The sequence below is a fragment of the Lynx rufus genome, unplaced genomic scaffold (assembly GCF_022079265.1).
Source record: "Lynx rufus isolate CCGP_SWC_20201006 ecotype Redwood Valley unplaced genomic scaffold, mLynRuf1.p SCAF_4, whole genome shotgun sequence".
Classification (NCBI taxonomy): Eukaryota; Metazoa; Chordata; class Mammalia; order Carnivora; family Felidae; genus Lynx; species Lynx rufus.
In genome coordinates, this window is record NW_025814856.1 from 136,067,745 (window position 1) to 136,082,873 (window position 15,129).

General features: G+C 37.1%; 1 protein-coding gene across 4 annotated transcripts in view; it reads left to right on the plus strand.

The window, feature by feature from the left end:
• Positions 1-15,129, plus strand: part of ST7 (suppression of tumorigenicity 7) — a 250,831-nt gene that overhangs the window by 157,727 nt on the left and 77,975 nt on the right. For all 4 annotated transcript variants that reach the window (XM_047096971.1, XM_047096969.1, XM_047096970.1 and 1 more), the window contains 2 exons: positions 1,081-1,235; positions 3,643-3,740. In XM_047096971.1, coding sequence (XP_046952927.1) covers positions 1,081-1,235; positions 3,643-3,740 — 253 coding nt within the window. The remainder of the gene's footprint in view (positions 1-1,080; positions 1,236-3,642; positions 3,741-15,129) is intronic.

The following is a 15,129-nucleotide window of genomic DNA, read 5'->3' on the forward strand; positions in this document are numbered from 1 at the left end:
AACATTTGGTTTCACTTTCTGTTTATTTTCTCTCCTGTGGTCTGATGGAGGTTCTGATAAGTAGGGAAATGACCACAAGAGGGGCAGTGGAGAAGAAGGAAAACAAAGGGATCGGTGCAGATCGGGACCTGTATGGTCTGCTCTGGCGTCACCATTTCCTAATTACATTCCCTTTCTTTGGCAGTTGGGTTGTTCTTACATGATTGGGAAGGTTTAAATTTCCAAGAGTTCCCGTGTTTGTTAGTTAACTGCTTATCCTTTCTGGCTTCCTAGCTTAGAGGTTGTTGAAAGGATTAAATGAGACGATATATGTTAAGTGCCTGGTACAGTGCTTAATGTATACTAAGCAACAGGTGGTAGCTATTATTGCTAAAGGCGTGAGATTTAACTCTTGTTCACTACTGAGGCTGACTCAGATTTTGAGCTCTTCAGAAACAACACTACCTGTAGGTTCTTCCAGTGTTCTCTGGCAGAACATCAGTGCTAACTTAATGAGATGTTGAAGCGCTGTTGTCTTAATCAGTAATTTATCTGATTTAATGAATTTCTCATTCTGAAGAAACCCTTATATTAAAGAGAATCAGTGTTTAGTAAATAGCAGTAAACTTATATATAGGATCTCTAACTTTGAGAGCTGGAAGGAGATATTTCACAATAGCTAGTATCATTGCCACTGTCAGTTGACGTTGATTATGTACCACATGCTGGCTACTGTACTGAGCACTTTACATGCATCACCTTACTTAACCTTCACAACAACAGTGTGAACAAATAGATTCCATGTTGTTCTCCATCAGGGAGGCAGAGTAATAACTTGCCCAAAGTGACATACTAATAAGGGGCAGAGTCCATACGTGAGCCCCAAGCTCCTAACACTACACATCCTACCTTTCAAGCTAAAATACAGACATTTCTTTTGTGCCATTATTTTGTGTCAACAACTACAGACCAGGGGTGCATGAACCAGTTGGCCACTCTGCATGTTTTTGGCATAACTCCTTGCCCTTCTGCATGTACTCCTACAGCTATTCCAGTGTCCTTGGATTTGTAATTGATGGTGGCTGTTATCTGAATGGACAGGTGTGCAACTGCTTATATTCTCTTGGCTGAAGAGGAAGCAACAACCATTGCTGAAGCAGAAAAGCTGTTTAAGCAGGCCCTGAAGGCTGGAGATGGCTGTTACCGGCGTTCTCAGCAGCTACAGCATCACGGATCCCAGTATGAAGCCCAACATAGTAAGGTTTTCTCCAGGTTGACGTGATGGGAGATCAGAACTGTAACACGATTAATCGGAACAAACTTTCGGGCCAGTTCAAAACAGGATTCTCATAGATGAGAATAAATATTAATTTTTGCCTTCTTTAAAAAAATTTTTTTAATGTTAATTTAGTTTTGAGACAGAGCATGAGCAAGAGAGGGGCAGAGAGAGAGGGAGACACTGAATCTGAAGCAGGCTCCCGGCTCTAAGCTGTCGGCACAGAGCCTGATGCGGGGCTCAGAACCCACAAACTGTGAGATCATGACCTGAGCTGAAGTTGGACGCTTAACCGACTGAGCCACCCAGGTGCCCCTTTGCCTTTCTTCTTAATAATTTTTTTCCTTTCCATAAGAGCACAGTACATAATTATAGCTTTATTGCTGTTCACTTAATGTTCAGATTCTCTTTCCTGCTCTTGAGATTCTTAACTCCAGAAATAAATGGTAATAACCTTTAATGATAACTTTCTCCCAAGAATTCTTATGTATTTCTCTGTTTATTAGTTGTTTCTCTGCCCCATAACTTAAGTTCTAGTTGAGAAACAGGACTTAAATTCATGTTAACGTAATCAAAGGTTTTCTCTTAGGAGTCTTCAACAGCATGGGTTGAAATAGGACAACTAAGAGTATCACCGTTATTGGTGATTATCTCAGTATTTAGCCCTTTGGTATTGGCTTCCAGAGAGAAAAAGCCATGGATGGGTTCATAATTATTTCTCTTTCTTATATTAAAAATAGTGGCTGCTTTTGTTTAAGATAACTCTTTAAAATGAGACCTTTTACTTTAGTACACTAAACAGAGGGTCAGTGATATTTTGGGGGGATGGTATAAAAAAACAAGACAACAAAATTGTTTCTGGAATTCCTTGAGCCACTTGACTTGTCAGTTTGTTGGTTGTTTAAGTAGAAATGTAGCAATCCTTTCATTGTCCATTCAGACTTCAGGTTGTTTCATTAAGGTGGAATTTCTCCCTCCTGCATCTTGGGGAGTAGGATTGCATTGCCTTCATATTTGAGATTATAAAATTAAATTTTAGTGCTAAACTTGTATTTGACACAGAGACTGGGTGCATTAGTCTTTATAACTAAGTTACAGCGAGATCTTTGATTTTTTTGTGTGTATACATGAGTATGTCCACACAACACAATAATACACAGGGTTTTTTTTTTTGTATTCAGTAAGTATATTTATTTATAAGCAGTAGGTATATATGTTAATCAAGTTTCTAATCACATCTGTATCTTGCTTTTTAAAAAATTTATAAGAATGAATTTTGAAGGCATGTGTATAGTAATGTCTATTTTCTGAACTAAATGAGAATTAACACATAACATTACATAAACTGTAATATAACTTAAGAAATTTTCTTTATTCCTTTTTTTCTGTAAATTAAATCCTTTCAACCTGTTGCCTACATCTATCCAAAAAATATAATCACATCTTTAAAATAATTTGTAGGCACTTGGCAAATTTTCAGCACACATCTTGTTCTCATTGTTTTAAAACTTGAAATGTTAGGACTTTGGTCTTAACATCTTTTAATAGCTGCGTATTATACATGTACTTAATCTATAACAGGTGTGTCATATTTTTCTAAAACATGGTAATTTTATTGAGGATTAAATGAATGCATGTTCTCACTGGTTCAGAAACATATCCAAAAAGACATATAATTAAAAGATTAAGATGAGAAGTTGTTAATGTACTTTTTAATGCCATTTTAGTGACTATTATTGTAACTAGTTAGCTTGTCAATGCTTTCTGTAACACTAGGGTAGTTTTTCATTTTGTTACATACTCTATTGTCATATCTGGAATGTGTTATATTGCCATCTAAAATAGACTGCTTTGGGGACCTGGAGATGATTATGATGTCACTAGTATTAGGGAAAGAATAATATAAAACAGAAGTTCAAGATGAGGCTTCTCCAGACTTAATGTCAAGCAGGAAAAAAAAAAAAAGTTGATCAAGATGCAACCTGAGATTCACCTCTTTGCATGTTCAGCAAAAGCATGCAAACTGAAGAATATGGAATGCTTGCTTGTAAACCACATTCAATATGGGTATGCTCATTTCCCCAGCACTTTGTGGCAGATGATTTTATTTATCAAATATTCAACATCCTAACTCAAAAGTATGGATTAGGTAATCAGTCACATGATTTGACCTTTGGAAGTCTAAGTGCTTTGACTACACTGTATGCGTTTTACTATTAACAAACTCGTCAGTGCTCCTGGCAGTAAGAAAAAGCCAAAGGAGCACTCTGTTCTCTCTGAGGTTTTCCTTTAAGGGTATGGCACAGGAGCCTCTGTATTTTTTTCTTGCTGCTCAGCTGAAAGCTTTTGTATTTTTAAATTGTGGTGTTTCATATTTCCTTTTTCAGGACGAGATACCAACGTCTTGGTCTACATCAAAAGAAGGCTAGCAATGTGTGCCAGAAGACTCGGGAGGACCAGGGAAGCAGTGAAAATGATGAGAGATGTGAGTTTAAATTTGTGTTTGAACAGTAGCAATGTACCTGACTTAAAGAAGGAGGAGCCACCTGAATGGCCAGAGGAGCCACTGCATGGCTGCAGAGAGCAGCAGTGATGGCACGGTGGTCCCATGGTTGCTGGAGCCAGCCAGTCTGGGAGTTGGCTCTGGCTCCCAGTGTATTAGGTGAATGATCTTGGGCCAGTGAGTCTACTGCTGTGTGCCTGTTTCCTCATCTGTGAAATGGGGTTAGATAACAAGAACTTTAACAATACTAATAACAAAAAAAAATTACTACTAAGGATTATTGTGAAGATTAAGTGAGATAAAACATGCAAAGCTTTCAGTAGAGTGACTGGCATCTTAAGGAAATTTCAGTAGGTGAGCTTATTATTAAACCTGTGGAGCTGTAGCCAGAAACCAAGAATGAGATCAGTTAGTTTAGCTAACTGACTTTTTTTGTGTGTGTGGACAGTCAGGAAGATTTGAAAAACTATGGGTCTAATTAATTGCTACCCTCGAATTTAATAATATTATGATCTAATCTGATTGTGGTCATTTCAAGCATTCTCCTAGATTCTTGCATCAGGATATTTTATCACTAGTAGTCAACATAACAAAAGAGGAAGTAGGTGAGAGTTTTAAAACAAGAGAGAACCAAGACAGACTATTAATATGTAACTTTAAATCAAAACAGTAGTTTTAAGGGAAATCAGTAGAGGAACTTTTACTTCCACATTTTTTTTTTAATTAAGAAATACTTTTTCATAAAGAAGCTGACACCAATGTGAATTGTATTTATAAACCATTTTTTTTAAAACAATTTCAGAAAACCTTTGCCAACACTTCATGCATGTACTGTCTTCCTGAATCAAGAGACATAGGTAACCGCCCATTATAAAAATGAAAGAACCAAGGGACAAGATTAAAGTGACATCTTGCCTGGTTCTCAGCTTTCGGGTTTGGGAACAGGACTGTGTAAACCTCTAGTGAGCCACTTCTCAGTTTATCTTTGGAAGGGCAGTTATTCATACAAATTCCCAGTTACTCTGTTATTCAGGGCCTGCACTCCATCCAGGCCCACCCCTAATTATTTCTGCAAGTTACAGCCTAATGTAAAGGTGAGATCCGTGTTTGGGTCCGACTACTCAATTAAACAGTGGTATAGCTCCCAGATCTGAGGAGAGGACAAGAGGAGGGGGATTCCAAGATAATTCTATTTGACTCAAGGTGATAGATGCTCTGTGGGCAAAGCCACTGTAAAGGGGATGTCCCAGGATTAAATTCTTTTGGTTGAGGGGAGAATTTAAAGAATGTTTGTCATACAGTGTAAGTGCTAATTTTTACAAAAGGAAAGTTCTGTAGAGACATGAACTTGCTCTCTAAGCTTTTTAACTTGCAGAAATTCCATCTTTTGATACAGTGAAGAAACTCTGCCAGTCCCTTTGTCTCTGAAAGAGCTGAGAATTTTATGAAGGATGGGATATTTATCTTAAACTGGCCCAGCCACATTCAGCCTTTAACAAGGTGTTTTAAATTTATTGCCTTTTCTTAACCTTAGGTAGGCCGGAACAGGCATGTATGGAGGAGCAGATTTGGGTGATTTTCTTTATTATGTGCTTAAGCAACTTCATAGGAAAAACAAACGGGGGGGTAATTTCAATTCCATTTTTTTCTGTCAGTTTCATTCTGATTATCATCAGTTTTAGTATATGCATATACAGTTTCGTATGATTGAAACCAATACATTCATGCTATCGTTTGACTTTTGCTTAACTTTATTTCATATTTACAATTCCATTTATTGACTTAGTCCAAATGTAGATCTTGGGGGAAAATCTGGAATGCAGTGGAATGAATGCTGGGCAGAGAGTAAGAAAACCTAGATGTGAATGTCAGCTTTGCTCTTCTCTAGCTCTGTGACCCAGGGCAACTTTCTTTATGGGCTTTTCATTTGTCTTCTGTAGATTGTGGTTAGTGATTCTTACCTAAAAGGGTAATTGATGGAGCACTGGGGAGAATGAAATAAGATAATATAAAAACACCTGGCACATGGTAGACACGCTCACATTTTTTCCCCCATTTTTTCTCTATTATGCAAGTATGATATAATTTGCTTGACCATTCCCCTGATGGACATTTTGAGACATTTCTGATGTTTTTTTTTTTCTTGAATAAATCAGTTAGTAAGTCAAGCAATCTTTCCTATTACATATGTACACACACACACACACACACACACAGATATATATGTGTGTGTATCTGAATGTATACATGTGTTTCTTGGGTTACTTTCCTTAAAGAATTCTGTTTTATTATTGGAATACCAGTACGGTTACCTTTTGACTGTGTATATAGAGCCTCTAGTAGATATGGGCCCTATTCTTGTAACAGTCCCGTGAGGGACACTGTCAGACATTGTGGAGATGTGTTTTGAAGAGAAATATTCGTAGTGCTCTTTCCTTCACAAACTCCTGGCACCCAAATGGAGGATGGAGGTTGAGGACCCCTGTGTTTGTTAAAGCTGCAGCTGGCCTCAGCCTTGTGGGAACAGTTGATGGTCAGACCTGACTCCTCTCAGGTCAGGGTCATATATAAATGGGGACCTCACTGAAGGGTTTACTCCTTTAACAACATGCACATAAACCATCTTGCTGCAAAAGTTCCTCTGATAAAACAGCACACTGGATTCTAGGCAGCCTGCTGATAAAACACTGAGGCAGGAGGATCTAATTTCTTATGAATACACAGCAATCCTACCCCATATATGTTGGTTGAAACTTTCTTAGAGCAGATTTTAAAATGGAAATAGAAATGGTAGAGTCAGAATGCTTTCCATGTAGAAAGTAGACACTTCAAAACAATTCTCTGGAAACCCCTTAAAGGAAGGAAAAACTGTTAATTGATGAGATAGCCTAAAAAAAGAATGGGAATTCCGGGAAGGACAACTGTGGATGATTATGGATCTAGTAAAATACTGATACTATAAGTGAAATATTGATGAGGTACGAACACCTAAGCTCCTTAATGTGAAGATTCTTGGCTTCTCATTTAAAAAGCAACAAATCAATTATTTTGAATTCCTAGGATATCGTCTCAAAAAACTCACTTTAATTAGCTTCCTTTTATAGTCAAGAATATGGAAACATCTTATTGAAGGAATGCTCTGCAGTGGGTAGAACTAAGAAAGCATGCTGACTTTTGAATTTTACTATATGGTATTATTTATCCAAAATGAAAGGGTTACATTTTCTGCTTTCTTAAATTTAAAGAAAAGCCTTTTTGCTTGTTCTCATTTTAAAATTGCTTCTCTAACATCTGATATAGGACACAGTTTTTTCTTGTTAACTTTTACCATTTAGTTAACCTCAAGGATTTTTTTTTCCTAGCTTTTCCTGGCTCTATTTGAGTAGATTTGGAATAGAAGTCATAAGGCTAACTGTTTGGTTTGGCCCTGTAGCCATACCCTGTCAGAACTGTTGTAGATAAACTGGTATGGATGGGATTCCTTGCCCATATGAAAGAACCCAAGAGCTCCTCTTGCCCCAGGTCATTTGGTCTAGACTCGAGTCTCTCAGTCTCAGTACAGTCGACATTTTGGGCCATGTAAGTCTTTGTAGTGGGTGGCCTATGCATTGTAGGATACTTAATAGCATCCCTGCCCTCTACCCACAGATACCAGTAGTAACCTGTCCCTTTGTTGCTCCCCAGTGTGACAACCAAAAATGTTTCTAGATATCTCCTGGGGGACAAAATCATTCCTCACTAAGAACCATTGACCTGAAGAATCCTAAAGAGAGTAGATCTGTTTTGGGGTAGACATTGAATATTTATTCAGTCTTGTTAGTAGTCTGAGCTTCCACTACTGTGAGCACAGTGCTCTGTGGCATCCCCAGAGTTGATCAGTTTCTTGGACCAAGCTGATTTGGGAGGTTGTTTGTCTTATATGGGATTCCCTGAAGAGATACCCTGGGACATGAAGACTAAATGAACTTGAAGGTTTTGGTGGGGTGTTGGTTGGAGTGATGAGAAAGAGAGGAGAATGTGAAGTCCTGATGTGGGGCAGTGGTCTTCCTTGGTCCTTGTGCATGCTTCCAGATCACTGTCTGCCTCTCTGCCCTAAAACCTAGAGCTCCTTTGAAAGTTGACCATATGCTCGCAGACTTTATCACCTGTTTCCCCTCTTTTTTGTAGTTTTCTGCAGATCTTCACATCATTCTCCCTCATTCTAGTTTCACTCTTTCTCTCTGAACACTACCTCTTTCAATATCCTGGTCTTTCTCTTGACACAGGTCATCACAACTTCCTTGAAACATTTTATTTACTTGATTTTAGGAGACCATGCTTTCTTAGTTCTAAAATGTCACAGTCTGTAAGAAAGTATCACAAGCTAAGTGGCTTAAACAACAGAAATGTATTCTGTTACAGTTGTGGAGACCAGAAGTCTGAAATCCAGGTGTGGGTAGGGCCATACTCCCTCTGAAGGCTCTAGGAAAGAGTTCTTTCTTGCTGGCCATCACTCCAATCTCTGCCTCTGCCTTCACGTGACATTCTTTCTCCCTGTGTATGTCTTTGCAGTCAAATTTCCATCTTTTTGTAAAGGACACCAATCATGTTGGATTTAGAACTGGATTTATGACCTCATCTTAACTTGATTACATCCACAAAGACCCGATTTCCGAAACATTCACAGGAGTCAGGGGTTAGGACTTCAGAATTTCTTTTTGGAGGACATTGTTCGATCCACAATACCCAGTCATCTGTAAAAGCAAAATATAGGTACAGTAATCTGTGTATACTTTTATTCTCCCTAAAAATGGGGTACATACTGGGAAATGTGGATATCAAAGAAAAAAATCTACCCACCTAAAGTTTGAGCTTTAAACAAAGCTGTGACTTGTTTATTTCCTGGGGAAGTAGTAACATTTGTTTTTAAATTAATGTAGATTAAAATGAGTTCTATTTAGAAAATTATTGTAGTTGTTCATCCCTTTTAGGTCATTAGAGGTATCCCACGGTGTGAGCAATTGACCTTTGAGAATTAATTTAACAGCATTAATAGTAAGAGGATGCCCTTTAGATGATTTGTGAAGAGTAGCTCTTCTATTGAAAGCATGCTTTAGAAAATATACACCTCTGGGACTAATCAAAGCCTTTGGAGCATTAAGGACTGTTGATTTGCATTTTTGCCCACTTATGCTCATGAAGAAAAATCTTCATTAAGTCAATGATCTGTAAAAGAGATCTAGTATGCTGTTCCAAAGCTGTTTTAAAATTTCATTTTAGGGAATGTTCTGCAACAGAAAATCTGTTTTTATTGCATTGGTAAAAAAAATAAATCTAGGAGGAAAACTTTTAGGTGAATATTTTGGGAGTTCATTTCTATTCCCTTTTATCCTTTTTCTCATTCTTAAATTCTCTAGTTTTGTTCCTTTCTTTTGCCTTTCTATTCCACAAATTACATTATTTACCTTTTATCAATATCCCTCTTTTTTTTCCCTTAAAATCATCATGGATTATTATGGATAACTTGGTTGATGAATAAATTTAGAAGATGTTCAGTTGATTGTTAGAAGAAGTACAGTAACATTATGCAGACTTGGGGCATGGGAAGAGGAGTATTTTAATACCTTCAGGTAACCAAGTATCACTCGAGCATAGTTGCTTTCAAGCTCTTAAGATAACTAGATGTATCATTGAGCTAAAGACAAAGTCTACAGTGAAACGTGTTCATTTCTAGGAAGTGTTCCTATGGTAATTGTTGGCCTATTTCTAGATTCCGTCTTTGCTATACTTAGAAATAAAGAAAAAGTGAATCTTGGAAGCAAATGCTGTAAATAGTAACTCACTGTTCTTCAGAATTAGATTTTACATGAACCCTTGCTTTTTATCATGATTTTTTTTTTTTTGGATTTGCCTGAAATGTTGTTTAAGTTAACTTATTTAGTAAATTATTGGCAATTAGTGATTTACATAGAAAGGAAGGTGTTTAATAAGAGCAAATAATAGATTTATTAATTACTGATTTCTCTTTTTGTGTCAGTAAGGATGAACCATGGTTTAATCAGCATTGTACTGTGTATTCACTATACAAAGAGCAGCTGGTAAATAGTCCCTGAGGAGGATGAGAACTTGCCTAGAAGTGGTGTTTTTAATTTACTATTAGCTATTATCATTTACATGAAAGTCTTACTTGGGGCATAATAAATACATGAAGATAAGTGTCACTATCAGAATTTTTCATATGCTGGGCCCACATTTTTCAGGGTGGTGAGTAATATCTACGGCTGAGTAAAGCGTTCAATATATATGGCTGGCCTGTGAGCAGTTCTAGACATGTCAGTGCCTGTCATCTGGGAGATTGATTTAGCTTCCCTTTTCCAAACTCCCTGACCTACTTTCCCAGGTATTGACCTTCTGCTTCTGCTCTTAACTGTGTCTACAATGAGTTCTCCTCTTGGATTCCTGCTCTTCTGCATTTCACCTTCCCAGGACTCGATCCTGGTTTTATTCAGTGGCTCCATTCATATCCACTATTTCTCTGGTTCCACATCTTCTCTCTCTCTTTTTTTACCCTACAGCCTTGATTTTAGTCTTGCTATATGCCCAGATTACACTAAACCAATTAGTCATTCACCCCATTCATTCATTCAGTGAAAGTGTATTGAACCTCCATTTCATGCCAGGTGTAATCAGTGGAAAAACAAACATCCCTGACCTTATACAGTTACATTCTAGAAAGAAGAGATGAAAAAATAATAAACACAGTAAGTATGTATTTTTTTAATATATTAAAAATTGATAGATACTAGTGGAAAACAAAGTAGAGCAGGATAAGGAGGATTAGGAAAGCTAAGGGACAGAGAGTGGGAAGGCCACAGAAGTCACAGTTTTAATCCCATAATCACTTTGTCATTTTGCACACCTGATCATCTTATTTATTTATTTATTTATTTATTTATTTATTTATTTATTATGATCCCTGCATATTTTGGCAACTCAAATACTTGTTGAACTGGCGTTTTAGAACAACAGTAAGATAGCCTCCTGTTTAGATGAAGATTTAAAGAAGTTGAAGCACAAAAAGATCATTCTGGTATTTTCTATTCTACTTTTTGGTTGCCTTTAGTTAACTTTTATCCAGAGAATCAGTTTTGAAATAACATCAGAACTCAGTTTTATTTTTAATGTTATTTTTTTGTCACAAACATCTGACAGCCTTGATTTTATAAGTTCTCAGGCTTCTTGCCCCATGATCAAGCATTATATGAGCACACTGTGCAAACCGTAAAATCATGGAAAAGTTTAAGCCAATCTTCTGACTTATAAAAGCTTGGTAACTCAGTCTTTAACTTATTCTTGTGATAGAATGGCAGTCCGTAAAGAATCTGGAGTGTTCTCTATCTATCTGGCACCTCCCTAGAGAACTGATTTATAGATCTTTCTTGTCCTTCTGGTCCAAACAGACCTGAAAGCACATGTTGATCATCCTATTTAAAAAGATGTTGTTTTACCAAAGACTGAAGGAGGTGCAGAATTTAGTCATGTGATATATGCTCAAGGGCTGTGAGGCAGGAGTATGCAAAAGAGTCCTGTGTGGATGGAGTAGAGTAGGGAGGGAGGAGGATTACAGGCCACATAGGGTTTGTGGAGTGTAGTAAAGATTTCAGCTTTTACCCTGGCTGAAATGGGAAGCTTTGCAAGGTTTTGAGCAGAGGAATGATATGGCCATTTTTAATTTTTTACAGGCTGCTGTGTGGCAAGGAGAAGCAGGGAAGTTAATCACAAGGCTCTTGTATTTCATCTTGGTGAGAGACAGAGCAGTAGCAGAGTAGGTGGTGAGAAGTGGTCAGATTTTAGATATATTTTGAATGTAGGACCAGCAGTATTTGCTAATCAACTAATATGCATCGTGACAAAATTCAAGGATGGTTCTAAGGATTTTGTCTTAGAAGAAAAAGAGTTTTTATCAGTTAAGATGTGTAAGTCTTCATATAAAACTTTTTTTTTTTTTTTTTTTTGGTAGCAGGGAAGGTTAGGAAGGTTAGTTTTGAACATGTCACATTTCAGAGAGCACATACTCATTTTCATCTTAAATAATGGCTTCTTGATCTTGTTGTGGACCATAGCAAATTTTTGCTTTGCTGAAGTGAGGAAACCGTTAAAAAGACAATAAGTAATGGGTCATCTGGGTTTGATGGAATCTCTTCTAAATTATAGTTGGCGAGGAACTCCCATTATAATACCACTCATTTAAAAATGCCAGCAAGGTAAAACTTAATTGTTTACAGGAAACCAGGACCATAACAGTCTTGTAAAATATGCAATACAGTGGCATGTGCATGTTTAATTTACATGTCTATTTCTTACCATTTTCACTTAATACTATTTTTCAGGTCTATCCATTTTTGTTCTATGTACCTCTAGTATATAGTTTGTAGTTTCTAACTGCTGCATCATATTCTATATTATGTTCTTACTCATTTTACTTAACTTTTCCCCTAGTTCAGGACTTCTAGGTTACCTCCAACCTTCCATTATCCCAGCAGTGCTGCATGAACATCCATATAAACACGTGGGAAGCTTTTACCCAGGAGTGGGATTGCTAGGGTCTACACCCAGGAGTGAGATTGCTGGATGTTACAGCATCTGCATGTTTGATTTCAGTATGCCCTGCTAGTGCATTCTCCAGAATGGCTGACTGTGACTGTTTAAATTCTCATCCGTAATACATGACTCTGCCCTTATATCTCAATATTAGGCTGTTTTAAACACTGCTGTATATATGTTATATATTTCAAATTTATTGAACATAACTAGTCATAATGTTATCTCATAATTAAAAAGAATACTATGTCATTTTTTCCTCCCTTCTCATTTTGTATTCTGTTCATTTGCTTCTTTTTACTTTTATTTTCCCTGATTAGTTTTGACAGAGATGTTTCAATTTTATTAATCTTTTCAAAGAACTAGGATTTGGTTTTATTTATTTTCTCAACTTTTTAATGTTTTTTTAAATATATATTTTTAAAGTTTATTTTGAGAGAGACGGAGACAGCATGTGTGGGGGAGGGGCAGAGAGAGGTGGGGACAGAGAATCCCAAGCAGACTCTTCAGTGTCAGCACAGAGCCTGACGCGGGGCTTGAACCCATGAACTGTGAAATCATGACCGGAGCCAAAAGTAAGAGTTGCGTGCTTAACCAATGGAGCCACCCAGGTGCCTCTTAACTTTTTTTTATCTTTATTCCAGTTTTTTCTGTCCATATTTGTATTACTTTGTTTCTTTTTCTTCCCTCCTTCATCTCTGTGTTTATTGCCTTTTTACAAATTTTCTAAAGTTGAACACTTAACTCCACTAATTCTAAGTATTCCTGAATTCCCTTATTATTTCATCTTATCCCATATTGTATGTTTTTAGTCCTTGTCATTGATTTATAATTTTTTTATGTTATGCTTAGAGAACATAGATCATATGATACTGATTTGGGGAGAATTTATGGATGTTGGCTTTAAGGCCTAGTACATAGTCCATTTTTATAATTGTTATATCTGTGTTTGAAGGGAATATGTTCCCCATTGTTTATAAAAGTCTATGTGTTTACTAATTTGATCTTATTAACCATGTTATTCAAATCTTATGTATCTTAGCTTATTTTTTCTGCTTGCTCTATGAGTTTCAGAGAGGAATATGATAGAATATTCACCAGTTTTTAAAATTTATTTGCTTTTTCTCCCCATGCTTAGTTAATTGTTGCTCTATATATTTTGAGACTGTTGTTAGATGCATTTATGTTGTTGATTATTCTGTCTTACTGATACATCATAAAAAGTATATAATGCCCTTCCTTTGTATCTTTTTTTTCTCCTGCCCAGATTTTCTCTTAACTTGTATTAAAATGGAATGCTCTAGCTTATATGGATTCATATTTGCCTGATATATTTAGTTCCAAATTTTATAATCAAATTTTCTGTGACTTTTTTATGGGCCAATGGGATCTATAAAATTTTTGCCACATATTGTCTTTATCAGTTGTAGAGTTTTGTACTTTTGGTTGGTATATTTTTCCTATTTGAGTTCATTGTCATTATTTTGTTTAGAGTCATTTTTGCTGTTTTTCATGTTTTTTATCTGTTATACTTTCTTCCTTTCTTCCACTGAACTGATCTGCTGGCTAACCATTTAAAAATTTTATTTCATTCTTTTTGTGGTCTCTACTAAGATCCATACTTATATTTATGTTTCTTAATTAGTTATTAAGCTTACCAATATCTATTATTTTCTTCCCAGTGATACACTTAACTGAGCCTATGACTGTCCCCTCTGTAGACTCACATAGCAACCAAGGAAATTTGTATGCAGCTCTTTGTTCTGTGAGATGTACAGGAAGCACTGTTATCTGAGTCTCCTTTGGTTTGGTTGGACCAGGAGCCAGTGAAGCTGTTGAATTCTAGGGTGAACAGAGAGATGATCACTGGAAACAGACAATATTGGCTGATCTGGGATAGCAGGAACAGAAACCATAGAGGCAACAAAGCCAGCAATGTGTGTGATGACCAGAGAGGCTTCCTGGGTTTCCCTTTTTAATAATCGATAAATATTAAATATATCTCCTTCCTGGACAGTTGTCTGTCCTACTTATTAAGAGCATATACCCTGATGGCTTTCTCCCTCAACATGGGCCAGGAGACACTACTTTTGTGACTCAAGAGTCCATTGATGCACAACAGCACTTTCTGAGACCTGAGTCTCATTGAGCCCTTTAAATATGAGCTTAGTCTCTAGTAGGGCACCCTGCTATACTCTCCCACCAGTGAAATTTTTACTGCTTAGGTAGAGTAAGAAAAAGTTCCCAGATACCCTAGACTCCTCACTTTGTGTCACCTTTCACATTCAGTTAATGTGTACAGGTCTTGTAGGCTTTTCTGCCAAAATGTGCACACAGTGGTACAGTTGCACTGCTGTGATCCTCACTCAGGTCACCATTGTCTTTCATCCAAACTATGCACTTGATCTCCAAGCTTCTGCTCTTGCCCTGGTAGAGTCCCTTCTGCAGAACATAGTGAGATGTGTTGTAAAACTCAGATCAGAAGTTATTGCTTGCATAAAAGCCTTCGGTGATTTACTGTTGCATTTAAAATAAAATGCAGGGGCGCCTGGGTGGCTCGGTCGGTTAAGCGTCCGACTTCGGCTCAGGTTATGATCTCACGGTCCGTGAGTTCAAGCCCCGCGTCGGGCTCTGTGCTGACAGCTCAGAGCCTGGAGCCTGTTTCAGATTCTGTGTCTCCCTCTCTCTCTGCCCCTCCCCTGTTCATGCTCTGTCTCTCTCTGTCTCAAAAATAAATAAATGTTAAAAAAATTTTTTTTAAATAAAATGCAAACTCTTTACAAAGCTTGTA